At 34.5% G+C, this 14,949-nt stretch overlaps 1 protein-coding gene across 1 annotated transcript; it reads right to left on the reverse strand.

Moving 5' to 3' along the window:
- Nucleotides 1-258: 258 nt before the first annotated feature.
- On the reverse strand, nucleotides 259-13,269 carry LOC144357947 (uncharacterized). The gene is made up of 2 exons (XM_078011984.2): nucleotides 13,144-13,269; nucleotides 259-10,726 (listed from the first exon to the last, which is right to left on the reverse strand). Exon 2 carries the CDS (start codon nucleotides 10,665-10,667, stop codon nucleotides 8,541-8,543), a length of 2,127 nt encoding a protein of 708 aa, XP_077868110.1. The 5' UTR covers nucleotides 10,668-10,726; nucleotides 13,144-13,269; the 3' UTR covers nucleotides 259-8,540.
- Between the last annotated feature and the right edge of the window lie 1,680 nt (nucleotides 13,270-14,949).

The following is a 14,949-nucleotide window of genomic DNA, read 5'->3' on the forward strand; positions in this document are numbered from 1 at the left end:
GAACTGGTTGGCAATCCATGAAGAAAATGATCCAACCTCCATATAAAAGACCACCTGAATATACAGACCATTTTAATGATTTCCCTTGGTTGGTCATTCACTATACACAGGTTTGACTGTACACGTATAATCTTATTTCCTACCCGGTATTTTGACTCCAATGAATGTCCATTTTGCCATTGGTAGTCCAGGGAGTAGAACATCCTAGCAGGATATCGAGATAACGTCTAAGCAGCTTCACAAATTCACAAAACTCACTTTAAACATAGGAGTACCATTTTTATTCCACAAAGTAAAATGATGGATACATGTAAAACACGTAACAAAATATACATTCTGAGATCTTAAAATAAATGGAGAAAAAATACTCAATGGTTTTTAAAAAATCTATTGAAATGTACCTCAAACATAGTGCATTACACTATAAATAGTAAAATAATCAATAGAAATTCAATAAACAGTCAGCTGCACCAATCTTTAAATATTGTCAATAGCCATGTGACCAGAATTTAAACTTTCGTTTACCTTTCAACATTATAGCCAATCATAGGCATGAACAACATGCGACCACACTCAAAAATAACCCTATCAGACTTGTATGTACAACATTTCTTTCTTTGTTGAAAAATATAACAATTAACCCCAACATAAATTTTTAGAAAAAAAATTAACAAAAATCAATTTTCTGTGTGGTTCTCAGTTCATGTAGACATGATGGCAGAAACTACCTGTGTATGAACATTGTCACAATTTCTAAAGACTGAATTTTCATAATGGTAAAAACTGAAGCAATTTGTGGAAATGTTGAGTTTGTACAAAGTGCCATTACTTGTGTGTCAAAATGGCTACGGTACTGTATTGATGGTTATTGTATGCACCTTAAACCATCCTGATTTAACTAAATGCTTCTTGTAGCATATAGTACAATTGTAACAAGGATAGAGTACAGCAAGTTACATTCAATTATCATTAAGTCCTCAAAAAAAAAACCTATTTGTGCGCTTATCTCATCATTAGGATAATGTCTAGAATTATCACATGCAACGATCAAGAAACTTCTCTGTCACATCAATTGTGCAATTCATAAACAGGAACGCAACATTCCACAGAGGGTGGTAAGGTTACATAATACATGCAAACCATTTATAAATCTTATGTTCATTAATTTTTTTTTTCATCAATCAGAGAAAATTGTAGCTGATTTTTTCTTTGCAAATTGCCTCTTTTGCTGCCAAATTTTGTTTTTCAATTCCACTCGAAATAAGTAATAATTCACCCCCAAGTAATTGACATTCAGTAACACAGTAAAGTTACGATAATGTATACCTTAATGCATCCCTTAAAGGTAATAGTCAGACACTAATGTCTTGACTTTCAAAGTGCTGTAGCTTTTTAAGCATGCATGCATGTATTTTTGTCTTAAGCCAACATAGAAGAATATTCTGTGGAACAAGTTGTGAGGATAACCATACGCAACTAAACTTGGTTAAAATAAAGCAAACAAGACCAAACTATATAGAATATCACGATAGCTGATTCGTCCTAGATTCTAGTAAACAATTTAATCTGCTTTCCTGATTATTCTTTTGCATTACATAGAACGGGATAGTAAAAGTGTGGCTTCTACATGTACTTTTGATAATTAGAAAAAGATTGAGAAACCTGGCGTAGTCAAGACAACAGAACTGCATTTACACACAACATAATTGCATCCCAGTTTTTGTTTCCTTAACAACAGCATCCCAAAAATTGTTCTTTCAGTCAAAACAGTTTGTGACTGCATTTGAGCCCGTTTGAAACTATTTCAATTGAAAATATTGTTTAATAATAGATATGAAGCAGTGTCATTCTCTGCATGTAAAAGAAACAAATTAGGTATTAATAATAATTCACATTATGAAATCTTTCAAACAAATAAAAGGGTCAAATTATGTCTGCTTTAAACATGTGATGGAAACGATAGTATACAGCCTGAACAGTCCGAGAATCAGTGCAAACTCTTATCCATAGACTTTAATGTTGCATCAAATGAAAAGTTAAATGTTATCATGAAACGTCCTGGAAATGAGCTCTGACTGTGCAGAAATTTTGAGCGAGTCTACATGGTTTTTATTTTGATCACAACACATCAAGATAACCTATATTAATAAGCAACCTGATGAAGGGAGCTTGGACAGCAAAATTTTAAATGATTACCTGCCTTATTTGCTGTTGGAAACGATAGCGAAAACTCCCTAAAGCAAACAAAATATATTATTTTCATTCCATTTTATTTTATTTTATAAAGTGAATTTCTCCAAGCCAAGTACAGTGACTGATTCCATAACTTTATTCATTCTTGTATTAAGAAAATGTTATTTTTAATTTTGATTTTAATTAATTTTTGATCTATAATTATTTTGTTTTGCTCAACCAGCAAAGCTGCACACCTTTATGCATATGCAATGCCCTCAAGTGCAAAACAAGCATCTCAGATTTGCACTGCAAATTATGCAAAATCGATATGTAAATTCAATTTAGTCCATAGGCACAAATGGAGTGGATACATAAAATCTGGGATACAACAATAACACAATAAGTAAAAAATAGCAAGAAGAATTATGAACAGAAAGATGCATTAAATATTCATGTAATAATCTGATGAAGACAATTATTTTATACTGATGTCTAAAACAGTAGTGTACTCTGTGCAAACAAATTAGCTGCTTGCCAATGAGAAAACAAGGCTGCATCAATTCACCAGACAGAAAACAATAACTGTGTACCAGTTTATGGATCGTCGATCAACATCACAATGATATGCAGTGATTGATGTAATGACAAAATTCTTCCAAGTTTCAATTTTAACTTAGGAAAAATTATGTTGTTTTAAAATTTGTGAAAGGTGACAGAAGTTGACTTTGGTGCTTAAAGAATTTTCATGCTACTGTGAATGGTAATGAAAAAAGCCAGGTCTTTGGTGATATGACAAAATGTTTTTGTGTGTTATCACATGCTCTCTAGGATATGACAAGTGTTGATATCTCCAATTGGGGTACTGTGTGATAACAAATTAATGACAGGTAAGTACAAAACAAAACACTAACACTAAGTTTACAATGCATAAAAAGAATCTATAAACAGAAATAATCCTGGTGGAGACTTTGGGGGGAGGGGAGTTTGTCAGATACCCTCTTCATCAGACTGGACAAGATTCAGTCCAAGCCTTGATATTCAAAATGATTTAAATCTGCACACAACAAATAGAATCCTGGATGACATTTTTCTGTGCGACACTTCATTAGCTGGTCAAGACTAATTGGGGAGCAATTATATAATATGTTGCCAGGTTACCTGAATGGTACATTCAGTGATGTAGCTGATGAACATACGACTTTGTTGTCCTTGTTCATATAAAACTAAGACACTCTTTCAACTATTCATTTGAAGTAACAAATACAAACTGTGAACGACAGTGTTTATGATGCAACTGAACAACATACCATGCACTTAAAACAAGCAAATCATCCATTACTGAGAATAGAATTCACATCAAAAAAATAGTGGTAACCTGTCTAGTAGGTGTCTAAAAACAACAATACTTATGCATTTGAAAATGCACACTTTATCATGGGTCTCAGTGGACAGGCACTAGCACCTGAGCTTCTAGACAACAAAATACAGATATGTACCTAAAGTCCAGGTGTCTACAATATAGCCAGTATTGAATGCAAGGTTGTTAGTTGATATGCAAAATTTATTCAAAAGTCATTCACTATGGTCAACCAATGGTCCTGCCTGAACCATGAGAAGTAAACATTAATTGGTCTATTTAAGGTAGAGATGCAGTTTATTTGTGAATTTCAATCAAAAATATTTTTTTTCGTTTTTTATATAGATTTTTATCTATATTACCACACATGACAGAATTCCCCCAATTCACGTGATTTACATAAGCTTGACAGCATTTTCAAACAAACCGAACCATCAAATTTATGGTTAAATAGGTGATCATGGTTATATTGGGCCTCGATGCTTGGTGTATTGTTCTTAGACCTCAAAATTTGCATATAAAAGTATTCCAGGCTACACTTTATATGAAACCTAAATATAATCACATACATAGAGATATGTAATGCAATACATGTATACTGAAAACTTCTTAGAATTTCCCAATTTGACAGTTTAACATTCATGAAGACAAGATTGTGTAAACATAGCTGTAGCTGTGACCATGTCTCAAAGACACGAGAAATTTTTGCTGGTAAAAATATTGTTGTGACTTGTGAAAGTCTAGTTTTGCAATACATCATCATCACTAGAATGACACTAATTTTAAGAAATAAGAACAATATTCTTTTTCTTATGGTCATAATCTAAACATCCAGTTCCAAGAAAATATGATAATCTCCATTGTGTACAATGTTTAGCAAAAAAAAGAAGACAAAAAAGACAAAAAATAAAGAATGGGCAAATCATGTACCAAGAAGTCATTGTCAATGACACGTCCCCGTTCCGTTCATATTTGAGTGACATATACATTCAAAGCAGATCATGACCGAAATGCACCTGCATATGTACAACACATTGTGCTAAATCTGAACAAAATCCATCCATGCATGACTGAGATCCGGTTCTGGAATTGTGAAAATACGTGATTTTGATGCATTATCGGTATTAAAATGGCCATCATTCCACTATTGTTAAGCAGATCATGAAACAAATGCACATATCTATTTGTGACATGATGTACCTTGTGTGTGTGAAGTTTGAACTTGATCAATCCAGACATGTCTTGGATACGGATCCAGAACTGAATTCTTTAACAAAATGGCCGCCAGTCGGCCATTTTGAACTTGATACGAAAAAAAAAAGACGTGCATCAAGGTCCTATTATGTTTAATGTATGTACCAAATTTGAACAAAATCCATCCATGCATAACTGAGATACGGGTCCGGAATGGTGAAAATGTGCGATTTCAATGAATTTTTGGCCTTAAAGCGGCCCCCATTTGGCTATCGTTAATGAGATCATGAAACAAATGCACATACATATTTGTGACATGATGTACCTTGTGTGTGTGAAGTTTGAACTTGATCAATCCAGACATGTCTCGGATACGGATCCAGAACTGAATTCTTTAAAACAAAATGGCCGCCAGTCGGCCATTTCGAACTTGATCCGAAAAAAAAAATGACGTACATCAAGGTCCTATTATGTTTAATGTATGTACCAAATTTGAATGAAATCCGTCCATGCATAACTGAGATCCGGGTCCGGAATGGTGCAAATGTGCGATTTCAATGCATTTTCGGCCTTAAAGCGGCCCCCATTTGGCTATCGTTAATGAGATCATGAAACAAATGCACATACATATTTGTGACATGATGTACCTTGTGTGTGTGAAGTTTGAACTCGATCAATCCAAGCATGTCTCAGATACGGATCCAGAACTGAATTCTTTAAAACAAAATGGCCGCCAGTCGGCCATTTCAAACCCGATCCAAAAAAAAAATGACGTGCATCAAGGTCCTATTATGTTTAATGTATGTACCAAATTTGAACAAAATCCGTCCATGCATAACTGATGCATTTTCGGCCTTAAAATGGCCGCTATTCGGCTATCGTTAATCAGATCATGAAAAAAATGCATGTGCATATGTCCCATATAATGTGTGATGTATGAGAGAAGTTTGAACTTAATCGGTCCATGCATGTTCGAGATACAGGTGATCACGGATGCACGGACGGACGGACGGACGCACACAGGGCAAAACGAACGGGGACTAAAAAGCAACATCATATACACCGGTGTGTGTGTATATATATATATATATAAAAGTATATATTTTTTTTCTAGAAATATGAAATATTGAACTTTGTAAATACTCTGTTTAATGATAGTCTATCAAAACAAAGTGGTCGTAAGTAAGAAACTGATGGTATGACTAAATCACAAACCATCCTAGAAAAAAAACGTCTCAAAAATTAAAATAAACCATGTTTAATATATTGTATTCTTAAACTAACAAATACGAATTAAAAAATTTGGTAAATTCTCTGCTTAATATATGTATTCCAAGTTCCAAAACAGAAAAAGATTTTTAAACATAGATGCATCTTACTTCTTGCACATTCAAAATAAATCAATGGATATCATACTTGTATATGATACTGCTAAAAATAACATTGCTTCTGAACAAAACAAATCAAGTAATACAGATCAAACACCTGAAACACACAACTCAACCTATATATTATACTTTTCTCCATAAAATATGCATATGGTCATTTTTTAATTTAGACTTGGCCTGATATTTACTTTGTCAGATTAGCTTTACAAAAAACATGAATAGAATAGAAAGAGTGGAGAAGACTACACTCAGTAGACTGTCAACTTATTTTGGGTGAAACTTGGAGACAAAAACAAAATGTGTTTCTTGTCAGTTTGAATTACAGTTTGAAAGGTTTACGCATCACATCTTTTTTTGGGAGGTTTCTGCTATATTGTAAACCATAGGAAAAGACACCATTTCAGGACCATAAACACTTTCAGAATCAGTATTACATTATTTCGACTGTAATTTTTCATGTTAAGACACATGACTTCAATGATTTTTTATGTCTGGCAAACTCAAAACAGTTTACATTAATGACATACACATAGAGATATATGACTTTCCGTGGACAATTTTCAATATACTTCAATAAAAATATTTCATCAAGAAATCAATATTTTTTAGGGGGAGGTCAAGATTTGAACAAATTATCTTGCAGCAATCACACTTAAAATTGTCAGTATATTACACAACCATTGCCACTGATTAGTTTCACAACTTTTACAAAAATGGAGGATTTTGCCATTAAAATCATCACAGAACTGAAGACAAAATTTTCAACTTCAATATGTCTTACCAAATAGTCATAACCATGCCACTGCCAGTAGCGAATAGGTTAAAGACCCATGGACAGGAAACAATTCATACTGTCTGTAAGTTATCAAAAATTCTAAAAGTGTATTTGCTCTATATCTGGCAAAGGGCCTTTGAGTTACTATACAACACAACTGATGAAAATGTATTAATAAATTACAAATCTTAAGTCCATTTTGTACATATGATATGGAACATCTTGTTGGAAAAAAATATTGACATATTGTTCCCATGACCTCCAATTTTCACATATCTTCGTTACCTTTAATGATACAATTGTATATTATTAGGGCCCACAAAACCAACAGAATGTATTCAAAGGCACCAGTGAAATACATACACCATACATGCTTTATAAAAAATTACCTGTACTACAAGAGATTTATATATTCACTGTAAATTTGTATTTGATTCTGAATATAAAATTCTGGAATATATCTTCAACATGAATGACTATCATTTTTACTATTCCTGTACTCAGTCAATCTTGATACTTTAGATATATAAAAAAGGTTTGAGGATGAGTGGATGTAGAAAATAAAACAATGATTGGACATGAATACTAAATTTGCATACAAACAAGTCTTTGGTTGAGACTGTCTTGAAAATAAACTACAAGTTTTTAATCTATTGAGCTTCAATAAAAAAATGTAAAATCCAAGTTGAATCAAATGAGGTACTAGATCCATTAGAAGACAATTTGCATATGAAGACCAAAGTCTCACCAATGAGAACAGAAATTCTACCCAAGAAAACTACAATTTCATCTGAACCCATATTCAACCATTATTAGTTTGTAACACTGGGTATAACTGCATTATTTTCCATTTTAATATGTTGAAACATTGTGAGTTAAAAAATATTTCAATTAAAATTACATAATGTAATTTTTAATAGATGAATCAAATTACTAGAAATCGTTGCTTTTTTCTCAGAAATATGTAAATGATGAATCAACAACCTCGCATAATATTCAACAGTGCGTTTTGTGACCATTGTTAAAAATTGTTTGATTTTTTTTTTCTTTTTCTGAAACTGTACTTGGTAAAACTGTTTTAATTTGTAGATTTGTTGCTAAAAAAACTTCCAATTTCATTTTGACGATTGTCAAAAATAATCTCACCAAATATATTGTTTTGTTATCAACCAACTTAGGAAACCAACTTAAAATTCAGTATCCAAGTTCACAGGAGAACTTTAAACAATATTTGTAAGTTGTGGTGTCAGAGCCAGAAACCGATCAATTTAAAATAGAAATATAAACTGAGAAAAAAAAATTCCAGTCATGGAAAAAAAACTGTTTTGAAAATATACTATGAAGATGAACAAAACATTAAGAATGTTTGAAGAAACAATATTATAACAAGTAAAGCTGGCAAAATACCTGACACATACAATCCATATGTAGGAATAGTTTCAGTGTTTTGCAGCCATTATCTCAAGTCCTCGCGCATTTGATCTGATCATTCATCTTCTTCCGATACATTCTTTGTTAATGTATGAACTCTGTTGTAGAAACAAGTCACTTGCATTTCGTCTCTATTCTTGAAGGAAGCAACCATCAAACGATGACAACAATGTCAACATTGTAGTGTAGAGTACCAAAATTATTGGTGACTGCCATTTCTTCATCCGTCAGCTTCAGCTTCAATGCCGATAACAGGCTTCTCTGAGGTAGGTGTTGTACCATGATCCTCAGGCAATTCTTCTAGCATTGTGCTGTTGTTTTCTAAGAGACCTGGATGCATCGCACGTTTGTGCTCAGCTAACTCAGTAGCAGTCTTGAATCTTCTTTTTTTACAAAGCTCACATTTGTAGGCTTTCCAACCGGTCAACGAGTAATAGTCAAAACTACCGTCAGGATTATAACTACTGTTGATGACCTCATCAGCAAATTTTGGATCTTTCTTCCTTGATAGTTCCCCTCTTTGTAAGGCTGCTAACCGTGAGGTTAATGTCTTTCGTACTTTGTGTCCCATGAAACCTGCACCAACTCCTTCTCTAGAGAACTCATCTTGTGGATATTCTTGGATAAGACCAGCACTACCATCACTATTCTCCCCTGGGTAAGACATATAACCTGGGGAATTCCCAGAAGGGCAATCATCACTAGGACAATCTGAATCATCATCATTATGATGTTGATGTTTCTCACTTGATATGCTGTTTCCATCACCGTTAGGATCACTATTACTTCCTGTATCAGTGCTTCCATTCGGGTTACACTGTACAGATAAATCCAACACTGGTATCTGCTTCTGATGTACTTTACCATCTTCGGCATCATTTCCAGGGTGAAAACCTGGAGGCCATGGTAATGGAGGTCGGTACATTTCAAAGCCTGCCCCTGGGTCATCCTGTCGTACATTATCACTTGTTTGGCTATGAAGAGCTGTTCCATTAGAGACTGGATGTGCTGCTGGTGGTGCAGGTTTTCCATGAACAAAGAAGTTGTGCTCTATAAGTTCTTGAGCAGTTTTAAAAGATACTCGTCGACCACGTTTGCCTTTGTTGCACAGATCACATCGATAAGCTTTCCATCCGGTGAGTGAGTAATAATCAAAGCTCCCATCTGCATTATAAGGACCATCATTTTCTTGGGCAGTTGGCTTAACATCTTGATGCTGACGAGGGTTTTCAATGATTTCCAACTTGATTTTTTTCGGTGGTAACCCATTACATTGTTCTCTTTTGTAAGTCAAATAATGAGCTGTCACTGATGATCCATACTTGGTCTTAGAACTGCCAACTTTTTCATTGCGTGGAGAACTGTCAGAATCACCATCCGAGCTGATACTGCCTTGTTCACAGGATGTTTGCTTAAGCCCAGGTGTTTCATCAGACTTCACATGCCCATGCTGAGCAGCTAAATTTGTCAGTACTGTACTCAATGAAGGTTTACTTCGGTGCTTTTTTCTTTCTTTGGGCTTTTCTTGACCATCATTTTCAACATTTGTCACATGCTTTTCTGTGCTGTTCAGGGCATTATCATTAATAGTAGTACCTCTATTCATTTCAGCATTATCTGCAGCTTGCGTCTTACTACCGGTACTTTTGTCTTCACTTTGTCCTCCATTATGAACTATACTGCTATTCGTTTCAGCAGTGATTTCCCTCGCCTTGGAAGTTTTGTTTTTCAGTTTTGGTTCTTCTTTGACGTTAACCATGTTATGCTGACTACTACTCTTCTTGGCTACATGTTGAATGTATGAATTTTCTGCATGAAATAGTGGTGTACCATCATGTGGCACACTAGTACTCACTGCCACAGGTCTTAGACCACTTTCCACTCTAGTCTCGGGACCACTATGCTGTACAAAACTCTCTGGGTGAAGACCACTTCTAGGTGTGATATTCTGGTTGATGTCATGAGCTATAACAACAGATTGGTCTTCACACTGTCTGAACTGTGAGGCTGTAATCACATTTGAAGGCAATGAATGTGGTACAGACCTGACATGTGGATGAACTGCTTCGTACCTAACAACATCATCTGTGCACTCGCTTCCATGAACAGAACTTAGGTGGTGTCGCAGCTGGGCTTTGTCCTCGTACACAAAATGACACTGCTGACATAGGTAACATGTTTTAGGGAAGTGAACTTCTGACATGTGACTTGCTATGGCATGTCGTAGAGGACTGTGATAACCACATATTCGGCACTGATAGACTTGTATGATGTCAATGTAATCCCGAAAATGATCAAACTGTGAGTCAATAACCATTACCTCAGTGACTGCGTTTCTTTGAGACATAGTTGCATTAGTGGTTTTCTTTCATTGATGCGCGGAGTAACCGCCTGAAAAGTGAATTCCTGAAAGAACAAAAAGGAATAGAATTATATATATGGGTAATGATCAATGAGTCTACAAATATTTCACAACATATATATGCTTTGATTGGTCAACTGTTTCCTCTAGAAAAAAAAAAGCTTACTAGTAATCCATAAACTTCATTGCATGTAGCTTGTCATGTGTTCTTGATTTATAATTAACGTAATTGTAGTAATGAAATAGTTTCCTTTAAAAGTTGTTTCAATAGAAAGCACTATCACCACCCCCCACAAAAACACACATGCATACGCATGTACAGTCACCATGCACGTGTTACGCATGTGACAATAAATGATACCATGTTATAACAAGAAAACAAATAACAGCATAAATTATTAGTGTAAAAGTTACCATTCATGATTATTGTAACTCGAAAAATGACCAAAGCACATACTTTACTTAATGGAAAAACATTAATTTCGCTCCTAATCCTGTGCAGTGAACATTTTTTACATTGCTATTTTATACTTCAAGAATTGCACATATGCAAAAAGCATGTGATGATGCAGTACTTGAGTGACCTGATAAATGGATTGAGTTTACAAATTAAAGTGATGTGCATCAACCTCCAGTAATAGTTACTCCTTCAACCAAGTTTGAAACAAATCAAACGCATGCCCAAAAATACCTAATTTTAGTGTTTTTTACAACAAAAATGGCCATTCTTTGACCTAACATATTAAGGTAACCTAACCTATGTATTAGACTATGTGTTAAAAAAGTGCAAGGTTTGCAGTGAATCGGTCAAGGTATGCTGCTTGGGACACAGCTCCGCATGCACACATGGACGCATACACACACAGATACTTAACTACAAGACTCGCATTTCAGACTTCGTTCCAAACAGAGATTAATAAACATAATAAAATGCTGGGCATGTAAAATCAAATTTTTCGTCTCACTTTACTGTTGCGTCATGGTACAAGAATTCCTCCCCTTTTTCCAAAGCATGTCTAACATTCATCATAATCTAGTGGTTATCATATCAATTCTTCATTTCTAACTTTTAGTGAAAGTTTAGTGGTTTTAGACTGATATAAATATAAAATCTCTGTTGCCTCTGATAAGTAAACTATTTCTTGCCATCACCTTGTAAAGGCATTTGGAGTTGACATAACATGTTCACTGTAATCCATAGATGAACATTTTTTCTATTCAAATAATTGGCAACTCTGACACCTCATTTTGTCCTCATCATCACTTTCAGAATAAGAAAACCATTTGTACGATGTGGAGGTGTGAGGCAATGCTATCAGTACATGCAGCCCTTTAATTGTCGAATAACACATGTACACAGTTAACTTGATATTTGTCAAGGAAAAAAGCATTGTTCTTACTATTTTTTACTTCCACGGTTGTTAAAAAAAATAGGTCAACAAGATAAAATTACTATGCCATTTTGAATTAAAAATTGGTCAAAATATATACAAATTTAAAACTTAGGTTCATGATTGAAGACACAATTTTTTCTGGACTTTTCAAAGCGTCAGTCACTAATAACAACTTCAGGATATTTGATTGTTAAAAGTGTGCAAGTCATGTTGTATTACAGAAAAAAGCATAGACCACATACTGCTTCAAAGACCAAGCTAGCGGTACAATAATTAAGAGCGCTTCTTACTGATCATTTTCAATTCTATCAAAACTATACAACAAGTTAAATGTAAGAATGTCTATTGGTATTGTGGTATGAGACACTGTTTTGCTAATGATACAGCTATATTGATCACAATGTAGCCATTGCATGTCTAGCAAAACTATGTATAAAGTAGATATTTTTTTAGCAAAAAAGTGTTTCATACTGCAATATTGCCGATACATTCTATCATGGAAGTAAAAAGAGATCTTTTTACTTCCATGATTCTATCTTGCGGTGGCAGTAACAATAGGAAACTCCGTACTAAAAAGTACATATCGTGAATGGGATCAGCGCAACGAAGTACCATTATCAAGTTCAGTGTCGAAATATACTGCAAATCAACATTGTGAAGAGTTACATATGATAATATATACTAGTAACTGTTTGAAGGCGCCAACGAGATGTAATTCTAAATGTCGTCGTCTTAAAATAACAATGACATGATGTGGTAATTAACATAACACTAAGCATGTTGACAGTTGGAAAACCGTGTCTCGTCAATATGCGAAAGGTATCGACAGACTAGACTGTCTTTTTTTAAATAAGTTGTGCAATGTTGTCATAGAAATACAAAAATAATAAGTATTAATAACGCAATTATAATAATATCAATATTATGGAAACAGCCAGTAGTCGCAGCAAGTTACTATTTTTAGCAACTGTTCGTCATCTAATATTTTCTTCAAAATTTCTCCTTAAATTTGTCCCATGCAGAGCGCAAATTCCATACAAATGTCGATACAGGAAATAAATACTCACTTTACATTGCTTTCCCGCTAATGAAAAAGTGTCACTTTGTGCGTTATATTGGTAAAGTATTGGAGAATCCGCACAATAGTGTCGCAGAGACCTGTGCCAAGCCAGCTTCGCGACACAAATACGCACAGCCTAGATTTCTAGACTTCCTGTTAGCGCGAGTCACGTGTGAGTACGAGACTTGGTTGAAATACTTTGTATATGTCGTAATATTTACTCAACTAGTTGTTTACAAGACGCCTTTTCACGTCAAGGTAGACCCTATACAAAGTAGTAGGCACTCATGTATTCACGAAACCGATGACACACTTCCTTCCACAATTGTAACGAGATTTCAGCGAGATCCAAAATGGCAGCTCCCAGGTTTGTTGATATCGTGCGTGGGTAGATTTCTTGGGACTGCCGTTATTAATCTAATTCCAATATGCTAATAGTCAGCCCCCCCCCCCCCCCCCCATCACATGTCTTATGTCATGATAGTTACAGTTTGCATATCGTTAGTTTTAGGATGCCTTTTCCATCGCACATGGAGCTGCAGCTCTCTTGATTAATTCCACTGTCTGCTGTTTTTATCAATATCGCAAGTAGGTTAATATTGCGTCCGTCATCGAACACCCAACGGCAGGCGAAATAAACCAGCCGGCTATTAAAAAATAGCAGAAACAGAGAAACCAAGAGAGCGACTGCACCACTTTTGCAGCGAGATCTTAACTTTTACTCTTGGCACAACTATGGAACTACAAACCACAACAAAGGCATTCCCTTCATCCTTATAAATATTTATAAATTTCCAACCAGCCAATCAACGAGAACAGTGCGCAACGACGTCATTTAAAATGTCCTAATATTATTCAATCGGCCAATAGAAACTTTCATTGCTGTTTTAAAATTTATTAAGCTGAGACAGTAATTGTCTCTATTAAAATAGAAATGCTGTTTTGATGAAATAAAAGACTTCTCTTGATGTTAATTTGTCTACCATTTGCATTCATGTTGTAAATGTGTTTTTTAACAATTCAAAGTTTTTCAATTTTCTATGAATAAATTGAGTAAGTTTCATTCTTGTTTCTAATGGATAATTTACATTCTGTGAAAAACGAAGTTCAGATTCTAATTGGGTCAGCATGGACGTACTAACATGTGTTAGTTACTGGCAGGGTTATAATACAGGCAATTTTTGCATATGCTTTGTTCAACACAGAGTTCCAGTCTCTGATTTCTAAAGTGCATTATTACGGTACAATAGTTTATATGGAGCACAATTTCTATCCTGTCCTTCAACAGTTTGAAAGTTCTAAGTTTCATATCAATTTCATTATTTTCCATGTTCCACTGTTTTCACAATAATCTTCCAGCACAGTGATGGAATTTTGTCCAGATTGTAGAAATCATAATTTTGAATAATTTTTTTCAAGCTTAAAAATCCATGAATTCTTGTAGTGGTATTGCTGTCTGTCTTTTTGAGCATGTATCATAAACAAAGCTGGCGGGTATTGTTATTAATACTCTGGTATTTTTACTGATGTGTAAAACCCGCTAAATTAAATTAACAATAAACTCATTGTTTGTTTTTTTGTTCATACCTTCCTGAATGAATTTTTGTTTTTGCCAATCCCTTTCAGGAAATGGTTGTATGTTATCCTGAATGGGTTTTGCATTGATCTACTTAGCTGCCATTCATACCACAGGGGATTGATATCATGAATGTGACATATAAACCATAATTCAAATCAATTTGGTCTTCAGCATGGAGTACCGTATAAACAATAATACTGCACTGTAAAAAAATAATTGATCTATAAACAAGCT

Source organism: Saccoglossus kowalevskii, chromosome 6 (genome assembly GCF_978046115.1).
Source record: "Saccoglossus kowalevskii chromosome 6, keSacKowa6.1, whole genome shotgun sequence".
NCBI lineage: Eukaryota > Metazoa > Hemichordata > Enteropneusta > Harrimaniidae > Saccoglossus > Saccoglossus kowalevskii.